We start from the raw sequence: 15,988 nt of genomic DNA, 5'->3' as shown, positions 1-15,988 counted from the left end.
TACATAGCGCACATATATATCTATATATATGTATAGATACACAGAGAGAGAGATATATAGATATGCATGCATATATATATATGTGCATGTGTGTGTATATATATTTTTTCATTCTGTGCTGATTCTGCTGCATAGTGGTGACTTGGAAGTGTTAAATCTTGCAACAGCACATGACTGGAAACCACTGTGCTGGTTTACATTTTAAAAAAGAAACCAAAACCTAAACACTGTTTAAATTCTTAAAGTATGCGTTAAGCTGCACTCCATCACTATAAACTTCTTGGGTAAGAAGGCAGCTGCTGCAATATACACTGCAAAGTGCCGTGTTCTGTCAATGATCAGTTTGACGGTGTTTTCCTGACTAAGATTTATTTGATGTTTCTTCCTTGATATTAGTAGGAAAATGCAAAATGCAGTAGAATTAGTGTTAGCCTGGGGAAATCCCTGATGTTGGAGTTCTTGAGCTATTTCTGGTTCTTTTTTACAGATGCTAAACATGTATTGTGTGCCACTTGCAGCATAAACTACTGAAGAATTGTGGCTGTGAATTTGTGCAAACTCTTTTAACGGAAAATCCATATGGGAACTTTGTCATTTTTTTAAACAGTTATTTTGAACTGTTTTCTCCTTTTTGTGTTCAAACAATCCAAAGTGCAAGATGCTAGTTATTGAACTGGGGTACAAAGTTAAATTATGCTCTGTGTATGTAGTACTTGGTCGGTTATTTACAATACTGTAAGATCAGATCAGAATCTGTTTCTACAGTGCTTGATACCAGGCATTGTAGCACCAGCCCTTTCTGGCAGTAGAGTGTATGTAAGAAGATTTCTACTTCCAGCATAAAGGAGTTCATTTCTATGCTACTTTTTTATAATTTTGGTATTTAAATTAGATTATTAAAAAGCAGGCATGATAGGTCTCTGGTATGTATAATTTGGAAGGATAGAATGACAATTTGGGCCTTAACTTGCTGGGATGAGCTATCCTAGATCAGATTGTGCTGATATTGCCAGACACAAGTTAGTTCTTCTTGTACCCATCTCCTTAAAAGAGAGTTGGTGAGGAGTGCAAGTTGATTCTGCAGTACCAGTCCTAAGCATGGTAGGAGCCTTTTTGAAAACATAGAGTTCATCTTCTTTTCTGTGTATGCCAGGTAAAGGCTGTATTTTGACAATGTGCCCTAAGTTTTGTTTGGGTCTGCTTGGTGCCAGTGTAGCTGCTAAGAACGCTGATCCTGACACCTTTAATGCGAGCCAGTTGGTATCTTCATTCCATTTCAAGTTCATGTGTGCCTGCTGTGGCCCTTTCCTTTGTGAAGCTTTGTTGGTCAATGTAATTTTTACTGAGAGCAGCTCATGTATTTTCAAGATATCTGTTGGTTCTTGCCAGTATTTGTCCCTCATGCCATATCAAGGAACAGTATGAAGGGTCCATCTTCTTCCAAGAAGGGTGTGGTTTCTTCAGTGAAGAAGCCAAGAGCCGGGAGTTCAGGCACGCAGCCACTGCACACTCTGAACTCAGGTTTGCTTTTTCATTCTTGAAACACATTTACTCTTGGACCCTAATGAGCAAACACACTGTTGGTAGTTTCAGATTACTGAATGGCTGCACTGTAAAGATCCTGGGTGACGGTTTGTCATAGTGCCCATCTGAGGTCACTGAGTACCATCTTCAAAGAGACTTAACTCACTGGATACCTTCTGAGGATCTAAGTTTAACAACCCATGTTTCCTATGTAATTAACTGACCCTTCATTTTCCTTTTCTGTTAATTCTGTTGAATATAAGGAGGTCAATATGTGGTCAAACTGTTATTTTGTCAAATAATTTTTAAAGGTTATTTCTTTAAATACTTTTCAGATGAAGATTTCTATATTTCAGGTAGTATATTTACTTTTGTATTAGTTGGAATATAGTTATAGCTTAATACACTGCCTCTGGAGGAAAATAGTTCGCTTCCTTCCAAGACCATCTTCAGACAAGGGAAAAACATGGTCCTTGAAGGTAGGTACTGTATTATTTTGTTACATATGGGTTGTTTCCTTTTATTTTCTAGTATTTATTACAAGTTATGAAGAGCAGTGTAACAGCTGTGACTTCTTCTCTATGTTTCCACCAGTACTGAATTCCAAATGATTGTCCTGTACACTTTTGAGTCATGTTACAGACAATCTGAATTCCACTACATTCCTACTTGGCTTCAACATTCCATTCTGCTTGAATCCAGAGTTTCATTTAACTTGTATTTGTTGGAGGGCATAAATGTTACTTGTATATTACAATGCTGTCACTGTGTGACATCCCATATGAATTTTGATGTAGATCACATTGCACTCAATCCACTGTGAGTATGCTTAGAAAATATGGTAGTTGCTAGATGCAGTGTGATTTTTTTTATTTTTCTCTTTCTTTCCCTTCCCATTAACAATTGCATCTATGGTTTAAAAATGTGACTATGGTCCTATGAGATAACTTGCTGAGCTATCAGTCTTTTTGTTATAAATAAATCATTTTTTAAAAGTTTTATAAAGCTGGAAATTATCAAATGCTGTTTTGTTCATTGTCAACAGTGTTGTGCTCATTTTATGTATGTTCCTTATAAGTAAGGAGCCTTCAGAAAATAAAATTATTCAAGGAACGGACATTTGTGTGGGCTTTTGTAAGGTTTTATTCTGCACCTTTATGGTTTAGTATTTGATTGCAAATCTCATGAAAGGCACCAATGCAACATTGTAAATACACTCATTTTGATTCCTCTCTTTAGTGGTATTTCAGGAGCAACATCAATCCCTTCTAAGCAATGGGGAAAATGTACCTCTGTCTCCATGGCTGGTGAGAGGTTTATGAGCTCAGCTGACATAGTAGCGCCACGCCACGCCTGATCCAGTGTTCTTGCGGTTTGTCTGACGGGAGAGTCATGGCGATGACAAAGTTGGTGGAATGGCCTGTTGTGGACAGGACCCCTCTTCTCTCACTGGTTTTGTACACTGGGGCCAGGTAACTTGGGCGCTGGGGAATGTCTGCTCTCTTAGACGGCTTCAGCCAGATCTGCAGGGAAGAGGAAAATAATCCTGTTCATCTCCCTTTAAAACAAAAGCAGGGAAATAGGCTCGGCATGGCCAAAGCATTGTCACGTTGTTGGGTTTTCTGTTTTGTTTGCTTTTTAATAGGTAGCTCTGAAACCCTGTTTCCTGTTTCATCTTGCTTAGCAGATTGCTTTCTCTCCCTTTTAAAATTAGCAACACCAAACTTCCTCTCACTGTCATTATTAGCAGAGGATTCTCAGCCCCTCTTAGACAGTTTGCTTCTATTTCAACACAAAATAATTTAATTAATTTCTTTTTTAAGAATTACCCTGTTCCCTCCTTCAAGACTAGAATCTAAGTGTATCAATTCTACACTATAAGTTGGTATGTAATACTAAAAAATGTCACCAAACGAAATATACTGACCACAGGTACTGTGTCGTAGAGGACTTTGGGATGAGATTCTCCCAGCTTCTTCATTTGCCTGTCCCAGCGTGCTCCATCCAAGAACAGCCCCTGAACGTAGACCCCTGAATCGGTTGGAAATGACACCATGTGACACAAAAACGGAAAACGTCTGCTAGCTGAGAGCAGCAGCTAGCGTAACGCACTTTGCTAACCATCTTCTGATTGTGTGGGACTTTTTGTCAATTTTATGTGTTCAAGTGATGATCAAATCACTTGGAGTATAACACACTCTTATGCTATGCTACAATTTGTTATGATTACAAGTCTATGAAGATTTATAGTTCCAGTGTCTAGCAATATCATAGTTGTATCCAGCCTTTTTGAGGGACAGAGGTTAAAAATCATTCCAAAGTACAGGACACTATTTGTACAGTTGTCACTATTATAAAGTTTTCTCTACGTACAATATTGCCAGATTCAACGTTTCCAAACTTGGGGATCTGACCATAGAAGCAGTCTTTCTGTAATTTCTACGATGGAAAGGAAAGTAAACCTGCTGCGACAGAAACTGCCTGGATGGGGCTTGCCCAGCCAACCTGCCAAGCCCTTCTTTTCACACAAATTCCGTCAAACTGGGCCTCAGGCAACTATTAAAAAGAGTATTAAGAATAGTTCCGTTTCAGCTGTGCTTTTTGTCTGAGGAAGGGAAGGTAACAAATGTATCTGCAAATGGAACCTGAGGTAAGTAATATCTAGTAAAACAGTCTGATAAAAAAATAGGGCTTTTCTCCCTCATAAAGTGGAGTGGTCCCCTGTTGCACATTATGCATTTCTGTAGGGACAGCAGAAAAGTTGTGTAGGCTATTTTAACTAAACGTTTGGTTTTCCTTGGCTTAGGAAACTGTGCATCTTCAGACACATACGCAAACAGAGTGAAAAAAGAGAGAAAAGTTTTAAAAAGGCAGACTAGATATGACAAAAAATTTCAATCTGTTGTAGGAAGTTTGGGGTAAGGAATGTCCTCTGTTGGTGGTATTTTATATCTGCACGCTAAGCCAGGTCAGCTCATCCCAGCAATCCTTAAGGACTTAGTATTTTTCTCTTCTTGTGGATCTCATGAGCAGCAGCGAGGTTGTGTATGTTTTCCCCCTGAATTAATTAACTTAACTGCATAACTCTGAGTCTGCCAATTAATGTTAACTTCGGAATATATCAGGCAGATAATTGTGTCATGCATTTACTTACCATCTTCAGGGCCAACTTCATATTCCTTATCTTCCAGCACTTCATAGTCAAAGTCTAGCAGGTCTATTGGAATGGTGTATTTTCTGGCATAGTTCTGCTGTGCACCTGTTAAGAAGGCTTGAGTGAAGAAGAATCCTGAAATCCAGAAGACTGGTGGATTTCCATTTTCATACCACAGCTGTAGCAGCAAAAGAGAAGAGGAGAAAAGAAGAAAACAACTGCGTTTATATTATTATTATTATTATTATTATTATTATTATTATTATTATTTTGTATTGAGGGAAGTAAGTATCTTCCAGAAAAACAGCAAAAGTAATTTCTCCCTGTGTGAATCCAGGATTGCTTTTGTCTTTCCTGAAAGCAGCCCAACTTTGGAGATGGCCACATCTTTTTAAACAACTTGTTTACAATGTCACTAGAGCTGTTTAAAAAACAAATAAACAAACTAAAAAAAACCCTCAAAGAAAAAAAATACACAGAAAAATCCCAACGCTGTTGCCTGCAAATACTTAGCTTATGTGAACAACTTGGTCCGAATAAGTCTGTTAAACATGCATCATCTCTGTAAGTTCATCACCTGAGTGTTCAGTTCTCCTTAACTCCCTGGTTACTGAAGCTGTTCAGCCTTTGCCTTGGTTTCTCTGTGCAAACAACACATATTTTGCAGGCTGTTTTCTCTCTGGAAGCGTCACATTTCCCTTCCACAGCCAAAGTCCCATCTTGTGTGTACAGCGAGTTGAAGATGAGGGATGATTCCCTCATGAGGAGAATGTGGCCTAATTAAACTTCAATTGATTTGGCAGGGTGGGAGGGTTTTTTTGTTTGGAGTTGTTTTTATTAATGGCTTACACTGTGGAGGCCTCTGTAATAAAAATGATTTTCAAAAATGCCAAAATTCATTTGATTTGGTTGTAATATATGTGAAATCTTGCAATAGTGAATATTTACTGCATGCAAGATGACATCTTCTTGACTGTTGCAAACATCAGTTTTGAATCATGTCAGAAAAAAATCTGCTATGATTTTTTCACTGCAGAGAATTACAATGAAGACAACTAATCTAGCTGTCTCTACTAGTAGGTAGTTTTCTGACCAATAAATAAACATCCTCATAGACACCAGCAGCTTTCTGTTTGTGCAAGTTTAATTTCTGTCCTGGCTTCTGTTCAAGAAATGGCACTTTTGTTCTTTACACATTGCTGCCAGGATTACTACAGATGACACTGGAAGTCATTGAGGTGAGTCCAAAAACATAACATCAAGGTTCTCTGGAAATGCAGATTTTGTTAATATCCTTCCAGACCTGAAACTGGATGCTTTTGATTTTTTTTTAAATTTACTTATGATTTTTGTTCTTAGATATTTTGTTTATCTTGGAACCTGTTTTTACAACAGGTAGGGAGTAGGCAACCTGCAATGTGATTGGTTTTCCTCAGTTGATTGAGATTACTAAACCATCAGCATTGTGCTGAGGCCCTATATGTTTAAAGTCAGTTTTGGGAATCTGCAGTCTTACAGGTGGAGGAACCCCACTGATTCTCCCTAACTCATCCAGCTTTCTTTGCCAGCACTCTACTGAAAGCCTGGCATTTGACTTAAAGATTTTGTGTTAACATGTTTTAATTAGTTGGCTCACTGGCAAAGAAACTCAACAGTATTTTCCTAAGTTCTGATTTAATTAACTTCATTACTAGCACCAGATCTAGATGCAGTTTGAGGCCCTTAGTACATTCACTTCAGGAGGCCAGTTCTGTCAGACAACATTGCTGATGTCCTGCAGCTCCCTTTCAAGAGGTGAAGGGGATGCGGCAACATATGCTTCATTAGATGCTGCTACGGCTCTACAAAACATGCACAAATGAACTGAACTTTACCTGTTAATTACTCAGGGGAAGTAATTTGTGTGTGTGCTCGCTTGTGGAGAAGGCACCTGACATTGACAGACAAAAATAATAAGCGACACTGAACAAATCTGTGTAAAGAGGGTGTGCTCACCTGCAAGAACTTCAGTCTGTTCAGGAAGTCAGTCATGTAGCTGCCCAGAGGCTTGAGGCTTGGGTAAGACTTACTCATCCAGAGACCTGGAATTTTGCCATTCAGAATGCTGTTGACCACTTCTTCCAGTTCAGCAGACATCACTACTAGCCCCTACAAGAAATTTGGGAGAGGAAGATGTCAAAATGCTTTGCCTAACAGCTGTGCTTTAATGATTAAAAACCAACATAGCTCTTTGTCTGACAGATGCAATGAATTTACTGGCTAAGTCAGACAGGAGCAACACTGAGAAGAAGAATGGGCATCCTGGAGCTCATCAAAAGTGACGGCCGTCTTTGGTTTGATCTGGTAGTTTGGCACTAGACTGGACAGGGAAAAGGCCTATTTTGGAGAAAACTGCCCATACTGGAATATTCTGCCTTGCCATTCTTCCTCAGGAACAAGGTCTTCCCAGAGCTCCTGTCAGATTTCATAACTATAAATGCTCTTTTTTCTTCTTATTATTTAAAGTTTCCTCAAAACAATATTGCTGCCAAGTGCTTTATTCTAAAGCAGCAGACTTTTCAGCTTGTACAAGTACAAAAAAAAGTACAAAAGCTTTTTAAAGCTTGGTGGGCTTTAAAAGGGAGAGGGGAGCTGTTTGGTTTTTATTTTGTTTTTAATGCCTTAGCAGCCTTAAGCTATAATATTATAAACAAAAATTACCCCAAATTACCCAAACTGACTTCTTCCTGCCCTTTTTTTTTTGCATAGCTGTACCTTTTGATTCCTACTGAGAACCAGCATTGATTTTAGTCTGTGATGTCTTTACTGGAATCCTCACCAGCAGTAATTTGAGGTGTTGAGGAGATTTGCTTTCAGCTGTAAGAAATTTTGTGAGGTGCTTCAGTCTCTCATGCCAGTGAAGCAGAAAAACAGATGTGAACCTGGTTACCATTTGTCTTATTTGCTAGCAAATCTGTAGTTAACTTTCTGGTTTGGTTTCTCTACAGCAAGCACAACAGTACTTTTATACTCCATTGCACTCCTATCAGTTTTAAGATACAGATCAATAAATCAGTGCGGGATCCAGATTCTTGAGAGTGTTTGACTGACCGACCTGAATCAGACTTCAGGGTCAGTTCCATAAGGGATTTGCATTGATCACTCAGAGATGGAATCTGGGCTCTAGGTATCTGCCTTGACAGGTTCTCTTCAACTCACCTTTATTGCTTTCTGGATGTTCACACACGAGTCCCGTATTGTCTGCAACAATTTGTTAAAGCGTCCCATCTCTTGGACAAGCACAGTATTCATGCTTTGAGTATAAGTGGTTGGATATCTTCTCATTGCTGTTTCAATGTCAAAATTAGGAGGAAGTTTGCTCAGGATGTCACCTGTGACTTCATTAACAACTTCATCAGTGGATTTTGCACCACCACCAGATGCTTTACACTAGAGAGAGAAAAAAATTTGGATTTATTTTGAGAAAAAGAACTTAGGACAGCAAGTATTTAAAACACAGCAAAGTAGAGCTGGTATAAAGGCATTCTTTAAATAATCATTACAGTTCCAACTCTCTTTCCCTTGTGATTGAAATTAATTTGGTTCAGAATTCCCGATATTATTGCAATAATTTATTACCTTAGAACTAACAAAATCTGGTTTCCTACAGATTTGTGTCTTTCTTTCCCCTGCCCTCCCTGAATTCCATCTTCCACTGCCACAAGATTCTTAAGTGGAACAGTAATTTCACCAGAATTGAGATACAACATAATACAGCGCAGGAAAATTTGAAAAAAAAGTCTGAACATACTAATGTGGAACAGGAAGTTATGGTAAGATGATGTGTGATGTTTTACATACCTGTGTAAGAAGAATGTTATCAAATAACAGTTGTGTTTCTGACTGATCCTTGGTAATATCAGCATTTGCGTTCATTCCAAATACCTCTGGGGAAGGATTCCGTGGAAGTGTTTTTGTATACTCAATATAGCTCTCATACTGAAAAAAAACCAACACAAAACCAACTCTAAATTTAAAAGGAGACAGAGAAAGAGCCAAACAGCCCATGACAGGCTGCCAGCTCTGTGCCAAAACCACTACAGACTTTCCTGGTGTAATGAATGCAGTGTGTAAACTAAGAGATAAAAGGAAATACAGGGGCTTACCCTCACAAATGCCTTTGGCCCTTACCCCGAAATCAGGATTGGCTTGGCTTAAATAATTTCTGACATCACTTCTGTTGGAAATACTCCTACAAAATACGATACCCAGTACAGGATGCTGCAGCCCCTTTCTGGGTCCACTGCTTGCCAAGGGTCTGTGAAGGTGTTTTGCTGATGTGGAACATCGTTCTCCCTTGTGATCAATTCAGCTGATTCCTGTCCTTTATACCTCCAGCAGATATGCTCAACTCACCCGCTTATACCTATTTTAGAATGCTTTTAACTTCAGCAGGCTGGGGTTCTCCCTTACTGTCCCCTATGTGCGCTGACTCACACAGAGCAAAGTCAGTTCATCTGGTAGTACTTGGGGTGGTTTTTTCCATCATTTCCATTCCTTAGAAGTTGCTGAAACGGGGTCTAATAGAATGTGAGATGAAGCCACAAAAGTGAGCAGCAACAGCAGTAAGCACTGAGGCACCTATCAATGTCAGTGAAGAGAGATGTCTTTTTTTAAAAAAATAAGCTGTTAGTAATTCCGTTGTTCAGGATACTTACATCTCCTTCAGGAGGAGCAAAATAGAGGCCACTTGGATCAAATTTATAATCCACATTTGTAATTATTTCCGAGGAAAAGAACATGTTTAGAACACTACGCAGCGTACGCCGATCCCAGTCATCAGTGACTCTGCCACCATAATTACATTCTCCAGTCATATAGCGAAGAGCATCATATGGCACCTCCTGAAAAAAATGCCGAACCACGATCTGACCTGCAGCCCAGCACTTCTCTGGGCAGCTAAACTGGCATCATTTTACTTTCTTTGGAAGTCATCCAGAATTTTCACTGGAAAGTTTAAAAAGCTGTTACTTGCTTCTGTTGGTTCATGCTTGTACCATCGATCTGATCTTCCAGTACTTTAATAATCATCTATCAAGTCCCCCAGCATTGCTCTTTTTGAAGAATAACAGCACCAGAAATTTCCATCGTAATGCAGCTGGAACTTTCTGAGATTTATGAAAAACTTATGGCTATACATAATGTGTGCTGTCACAGGGCCATAGGTGTGCTGATAATTATTTACAGGAAGTCAGAGCAAGAGTGGGTAATACATTGAGAACTAGGATAAAGCAAATCAGCTGAAAAAAGTACCAAGAACTATGTTTACTGCATATCTGGCAGGAAAAAGAAGCTTCCCTGCCTGCTAGGCACTACATTTGGTCATAAGCTTTGGTCACACAAGGGGAGGACATCCTCCCCAGACCCCCCTTTGCTGTCCTGCAGGAGAAGAAACACACACCTTCATAAGTTGCTTTCTCCTGCTGAATCACAACTGACCTACTAACCACACTGAGAACCAAAACCACTCCAGGCTGACGGTGGCTGAAAATAACACCCCCTCCCTTGCCCCCAGCCATCACTGTAACAGATTTTTGCTACAGGGAGTTGCTGAGAAAGCTGGAACATAAAGAAGTGTCATGTATTGCCAGCAAATTCCAGAGAGGCTTCTACAAAACACTGCTGAGTTCTGCAAACAGAGACGAAAATGTCATCTGCCAAATTTGCACAAATAGATAAAGGTTGTTATTAATCTGCACCAGTCCAGGGCCTGGTATTATCCCTGTCATTGTGTAAATCATGGTTTGCAATTAAGTATTTTAGTATGGTATTTTACAGCTTGCAGTAACCACAAAGAGCTGAAGCTGCAGCTCATGCCCAGATACAGGGTAAGATTCCAATGAATAAGGCAACTTTATAGAACAAACACTGCTCTACTTTGCATGGCAGAACTTCTAAATGGTCATTTGAAAGCCTCCCATGCCAGTTCTATACTGCTCAAGGGACACTGACTGCTGACAGACAATATGCTCAGCCCTACTGCAATCAGAGCTTGGTTTCTCACTCTCTGCCCCCTCTGAACTGTTGCTGTGAAGCCCTCAGCCAGCATTCGGAGATGCATGAACAGCCCCAGAAAGCATCAGCAAGGTCCAGTGACCGCTGGGAAAGGTTCCTGTACCTCATACTGGTTGAGGAAGATGTGCAGCTGCTGCACGCTGATGCGGAGGTCAGTCTCATTGAATTCGTATGGAATGTTCCAACCCAACGGCCCAAAATTCCGCCTTTCTTGCACCAGTGCGTGGAAGAAGCAGAGGCCGTACAGCAACGTCTTGAACTCAGCCTTCAAAACAAATGCATCACCATTAAGAATTCATGGCTGGTTTGAAGTGTTTCATTTTTCTCACCCCCTGTGCCGCAGTGCTTTCTCTGAGTCACTGTAGAGCCATCATTTCCTTCTCCAGTAACACACTGGTGATGAGTCAGGGGCGGCTTTTCTTGACATATGAAGGCTTCAAATTGTCATAAGCATCGGTTCTACATATTCTCTTAAACCAGCGTGAACCATCAAAGCAATTTCATTTTTAAAGCTATATAACCACATATATGTGATATACATGACACATACAATGGTGTGTAAGAAGCATGGACCTATGACTGTTTTTTACACCATTGTTGCATAAAACATTGTTCACACAACTTTTCTGCTATTTTTTTTTTCTCTTCTCATTAAAAAGAGATTTCAGGCTTTCAATGAAAAACCTCAGGAAGAAACTTTTGTGTTGTTTTTCAATTGAGACCATTTAGTTAAGCATATGACCTCATTTAGAAGAACTATATTAATTAAAGAAAAATAAAATACTGTAAAATAAGTTTGCAAACAGACATCTAATTATGAAAGAGTGGTTAAGATTTTTCCTAGGTTTTGTTTGTTTGTTTGTTTTTAACTAGAGAACTGTAAGGCATAACACAAAATCTCAATTGAAGGAGACTAGCAATAAAATAAAAATATAATTTACTTCACTATTGCCACTAATCTAAACCAGTTTCACTGCAGTGGACGATAACTATTTAATTTTGGAAGGTTTTTTCCCTCGGAGCATACAGACACCGTCATCAGGGTCTGCTTCAAATGATTTACAAAGTTCCAATACATTACTAACAGGTTTTCTGCAGCTGTTGAAAAACTCAGGATCAGATATTGGATCCATCAGGTACGAACGAATTATATTGGCCCGTAAACCTTTCGGTGCTTCGTTAGTCATCTTCACTCCATTCTGAAGCACAGACACTGGGAAAGTGGCAGATGGGTAACTGGTGAGCCAAATTCGGAAATCTGGATGGGTTGTATCAGGATTTAGCTCCTACAATAAACACATATTAAAACAGGCAATTGGAACACACAGCAGACTTATATATACCTCATATATTGTTACCATTAAAGCGATTTTTTTAAGTGGGAAAACATACCAGTCCAAAGTTTAGTTTCTTAAGTGCTTATATGTGATTAAAGTGAAAGTCACAGATACGAATGACAACTTTCCTTCTACGGCTGGTCTATTTTTATTCCAGACTTGAGTAGTTTGAAATAAACTTTGTCCTCTCTGGGCACATTTGTGGAATAGATGCCCAAGGAATGGGCCAGACCCACCACGTATGTCAGCACTTGCTACTCCAGTAGGCAGAAGGAATAAAACTCAACAGGTGACAATGACCCTTATCTCATGGGAACCAGCATGAAGGGTGCTAAAGCTGGGCTGGCTGGATCAGACATGCCTTCTAAAGTAGTTCTAAGAAGATAATACTTATTTTTACCTCACAGACTCTTTCCAGTGTTGGCATCCAGGAACTGGCCAGGTGGCAATTCTGCAGAACAACCCATGTTCCTTCCTTTACTGCCTTCTCTATCATCTTCATGGCGATTGGGCCTTGGCCTTGACCAAGTGACAGAGAACTCAACTTTGTATCACCATATCCCTGCACAGATAAAGCATACAATAAGTAAGAATAATATGGCATAAATACACTAAAACTTCTGGTATGAGAGTTCACATCTATATGCATTCTTGAAATATTTTATGTACGGTATATTTTAAAATACAGTTATAAGCTTTTTCTTTGTGTCATTCCAGTTGACTAAAACCTCTTATCTATCTTCCAGTAAAAAGGTTCAACTGCACATCCCTTTAATCCAGAACTGCAAAAGTCTGACAGTTGCAAAATACTCCTAAAACCAGCATACTCTTTAGGACGTAGACAACCCCCTACAGAATGCAGGCTGCATTTACAGCCCGCTGGTTGGAAACTTGAAGTATGTCTGTCATTCTCAACAGTACAGAATTCTGACAGAATAATAGTCAGGAAATTCAAGAATCAGAGCCATCAAAAATCCGTATTTGAATTCTGGGGTGTAGATGTCACCTAGGATCTTATATTACTGTGTTTTTTGGTTAAGTAATATATTACACATCATGCTTACTAGAAAAAAAATACCATCAACCTATAAGGTTCCTTAAACTGAATGTTTACACTAGTATGGTTTTCTTCCATTTCTCCATTTTAGATCATGCAAACTGATTAAATAGATCATGACATCACTGCATTATAAAATATGCCAAAAATATTTAACATATGATTCCTTATGATCAATAGACAAATTGTTCATTCCTAAAAACAATCCACTTGCATTGATTAGTGCCTTGTGTTAAAGAGAACCATGAGATCAATTTTAACATGTTTTTGGGCAATTCAAAACAGGTTTTTGAGCTTACTTTGGCATTTCTACTTGTACTGAAACAAAGTTCTTGCTTCATACAAACATATGTATGTGCACACACACACACAACCATCAACTCTATTTAAAAAGTGTGGAGATATTGAAATACCTGATCATCAGCAAACTTAACAAGGGCTGCCATGGGGTCAGAACCAGGAGAAAGTACAAATATCAGTGGCGCACAAGAGTTACTATCAGAAAATGCTTTGGACAAATCAAATGGAGGTGGCTCAATAAATGGACGTCCCAGGTTATGAATGATAAATTCCTGCACCATTGGTATTATCTAGAAAAAAAAACAAACAAACAAAAACCAAAAAACAAACAACCAAACAAAAAAGAAGACTAAGAAAACTAGAATTAATTAAAAGTGTCCTCATTTTGTGTAAGCATTAACACAGATCACTCTAAACATTATAAGATATATTTCAAGGACAGTATTCCTGCATATAAAATGAGATACAAGTGAAATCCCAGAGGAATCCATGATTTAGCAAGTGTAAATCCAGGCAAAAAAATAGGCTCTAAGCTTGAAGATGCTCTAAGAGGGCTGGAATCAGAAGTGCTCGGCAAAAGATCCTTCCTCTCATTTCTGTCACCACATCTGGACAGACTCACAGGCTGCTATAGGAAGCTGGATGTTCTCTGCACTTACACCACCTGTATTATGGAAAGGATGTCAAGTTTCAGGTCCCTAATGCAACACCTTTCAAAGGTGTGAAGATCTTGGACAACTACTGTGGACAACAGTCTTGTACACGCTGGTGTTTAACCTTCCTGCTGAAGTGAACTGGGCTCTTTACCAACATGAGAGACACTTATAAAATGACCGCTTAACGCTTTGGTCTTGTAAAACCTTACAGATATAATTCCTTTAAATATCACCACTCATTCTATCTCTGGACACAGTCTAGAATATTTTACAATAACCACCTCCCCTTTAAAGAAATGAACTAGTATTTGCAAATGTGATACTAAGAATTCATCTCTGAACCCAAAATTCAAGAAATACAAAAGGTTTCAAATAACAATTTTAACTCAAACACTTTGGTCACAATCAGGTATAATATTTTTTTTAATGTTATCTGTAAAATTGCTGTATTTGTAACTAGAGGTTTTAATTTCCATTTTTGACATTTTGATAATAAAATCTGTATTTTGATACTGCATACAGGTGTTTTCAGTTAATAAGCACTGAGCACACAGAATGTGGCACAGGTGAAAAAAGTTCCAATACTTAATTTATCTTGATTGTCCTGCTCATCAACTCACCTTTATCTTTACTTACTTTCAAATTTAACCTTTGTCATTATAGCCAGGTGTGAACTAGCAGTAGTCCCACTAGCCTCTGATTATATGAAAAATTGTCTGTGCAAATTCTGGTTTACAGTAGGTTGATTTTTTTTTTTAAATAAAGATTCACAACTATGAGCATCTCTTGTGATCTGTGCTATATTCCATCCTTACAGCTAGATAGACTCAAATCAGAATAGTTCTGCCTCAAAACACTTTCCATAGAATAAAATGAATCCGTGTGTCTGCAGTAATTGCTACCTTTAAGCACCTGCATTACCTGCACTCCTCCTTACCCTTAAATTATCTCCCTAGGTTAGACAAAATTTACCATAAATAGGGACATCCACCAAAAAAGCTGTACAAGCAAAAATAGCAGGTGTACTGAAAAAAGAAAGTCACAAGGTTTGTCAGACAGTCTCAAGGAGGAAGAGCTCGGGCAAGTTTGGTGTGTGCACTGCAACTTAAAAGCTAAAGACCTACCCTTCTGTTTCAAGAAGCTTTTTCATTACCATTTCATACTTGCTGGGTTTTTTTTAAATCTCATTAATTTCTTTTCCCTTTATGACTGACTGGGGTAGAATGGTTGTAGACAACACAGCTGAAATGCATACTCGCAAATATTTTGGTTTCCAAATGGACAAACCTTTCTGGATAAGTTTTGTACATACTTTGTCAGGTCGCAGGCAGCGAATGATGAGCATCCTTTGGAACTCCCCCAACTTGTCTTGCCACTCTCCAGGAAAATTCTCATGCTGGGGATCCTAAAAAACAGATGTATTTCAATATTGTTTAAAGGATTTGTGAATTACCAATAGTGAGAACAAATTATCTTTTAACTTGACACATCAATCCATCATGTATCTTCTTCTTAATCTACAGAAATAGGGTTGACATGCTTAAAGCTTTAAAGGTTTTTTTTTTAATCTTTAAATATATAAACTTCTCTTGTAGTAGAGATGTTATGGTAATTTTTAAGTGTGTAAAAGACAATAACCTAAAGTTCTTCTCTAGAAAATGGAGAAGGAATATGCTGGAGGAAACCTGAAAATGCACTTTACTCCCCTCTTTCTGTTAGACCTGAATTATGGTGTCAGTCTTCAGTATTACAATGGTAACCATATAATCAGGGATAATTACATTACAGTATTACATGATAAGCATGAGTTAGGTTGCATCTGAATGCAGAAAATGAGTGCAGGGAAACAAGAAGCAGAAACAATGCCCCAGACCCATTGACTCGTCAATGGCCCAAGAATAATCCA

At 38.7% G+C, this 15,988-nt stretch overlaps 1 protein-coding gene across 1 annotated transcript in view; it reads right to left on the bottom strand.

Moving 5' to 3' along the window:
* Positions 1-2,840: 2,840 nt before the first annotated feature.
* The window catches only part of DNAH7 (dynein axonemal heavy chain 7), a gene marked incomplete at both ends in the record, with an annotated part of 95,238 nt that continues 82,090 nt past the window's right edge, over positions 2,841-15,988 (bottom strand). The window contains 12 exons of the mRNA XM_080346702.1: positions 2,841-3,047; positions 3,452-3,555; positions 4,679-4,856; positions 6,674-6,826; positions 7,877-8,107; positions 8,519-8,656; positions 9,376-9,561; positions 10,836-10,997; positions 11,818-12,018; positions 12,470-12,631; positions 13,540-13,716; positions 15,395-15,487. Of these exons, the coding sequence (XP_080202828.1) occupies positions 2,841-3,047; positions 3,452-3,555; positions 4,679-4,856; positions 6,674-6,826; positions 7,877-8,107; positions 8,519-8,656; positions 9,376-9,561; positions 10,836-10,997; positions 11,818-12,018; positions 12,470-12,631; positions 13,540-13,716; positions 15,395-15,487 (1,992 nt within the window). The remainder of the gene's footprint in view (positions 3,048-3,451; positions 3,556-4,678; positions 4,857-6,673; positions 6,827-7,876; positions 8,108-8,518; positions 8,657-9,375; positions 9,562-10,835; positions 10,998-11,817; positions 12,019-12,469; positions 12,632-13,539; positions 13,717-15,394; positions 15,488-15,988) is intronic.

The sequence above is a fragment of the Nesoenas mayeri genome (genome assembly GCF_963082525.1).
Source record: "Nesoenas mayeri genome assembly, chromosome: 6".
NCBI lineage: Eukaryota > Metazoa > Chordata > Aves > Columbiformes > Columbidae > Nesoenas > Nesoenas mayeri.
The sequence above is the reverse complement of the archived record's forward strand: the minus strand, read 5'-3'. Positions and strand labels throughout refer to the sequence as shown.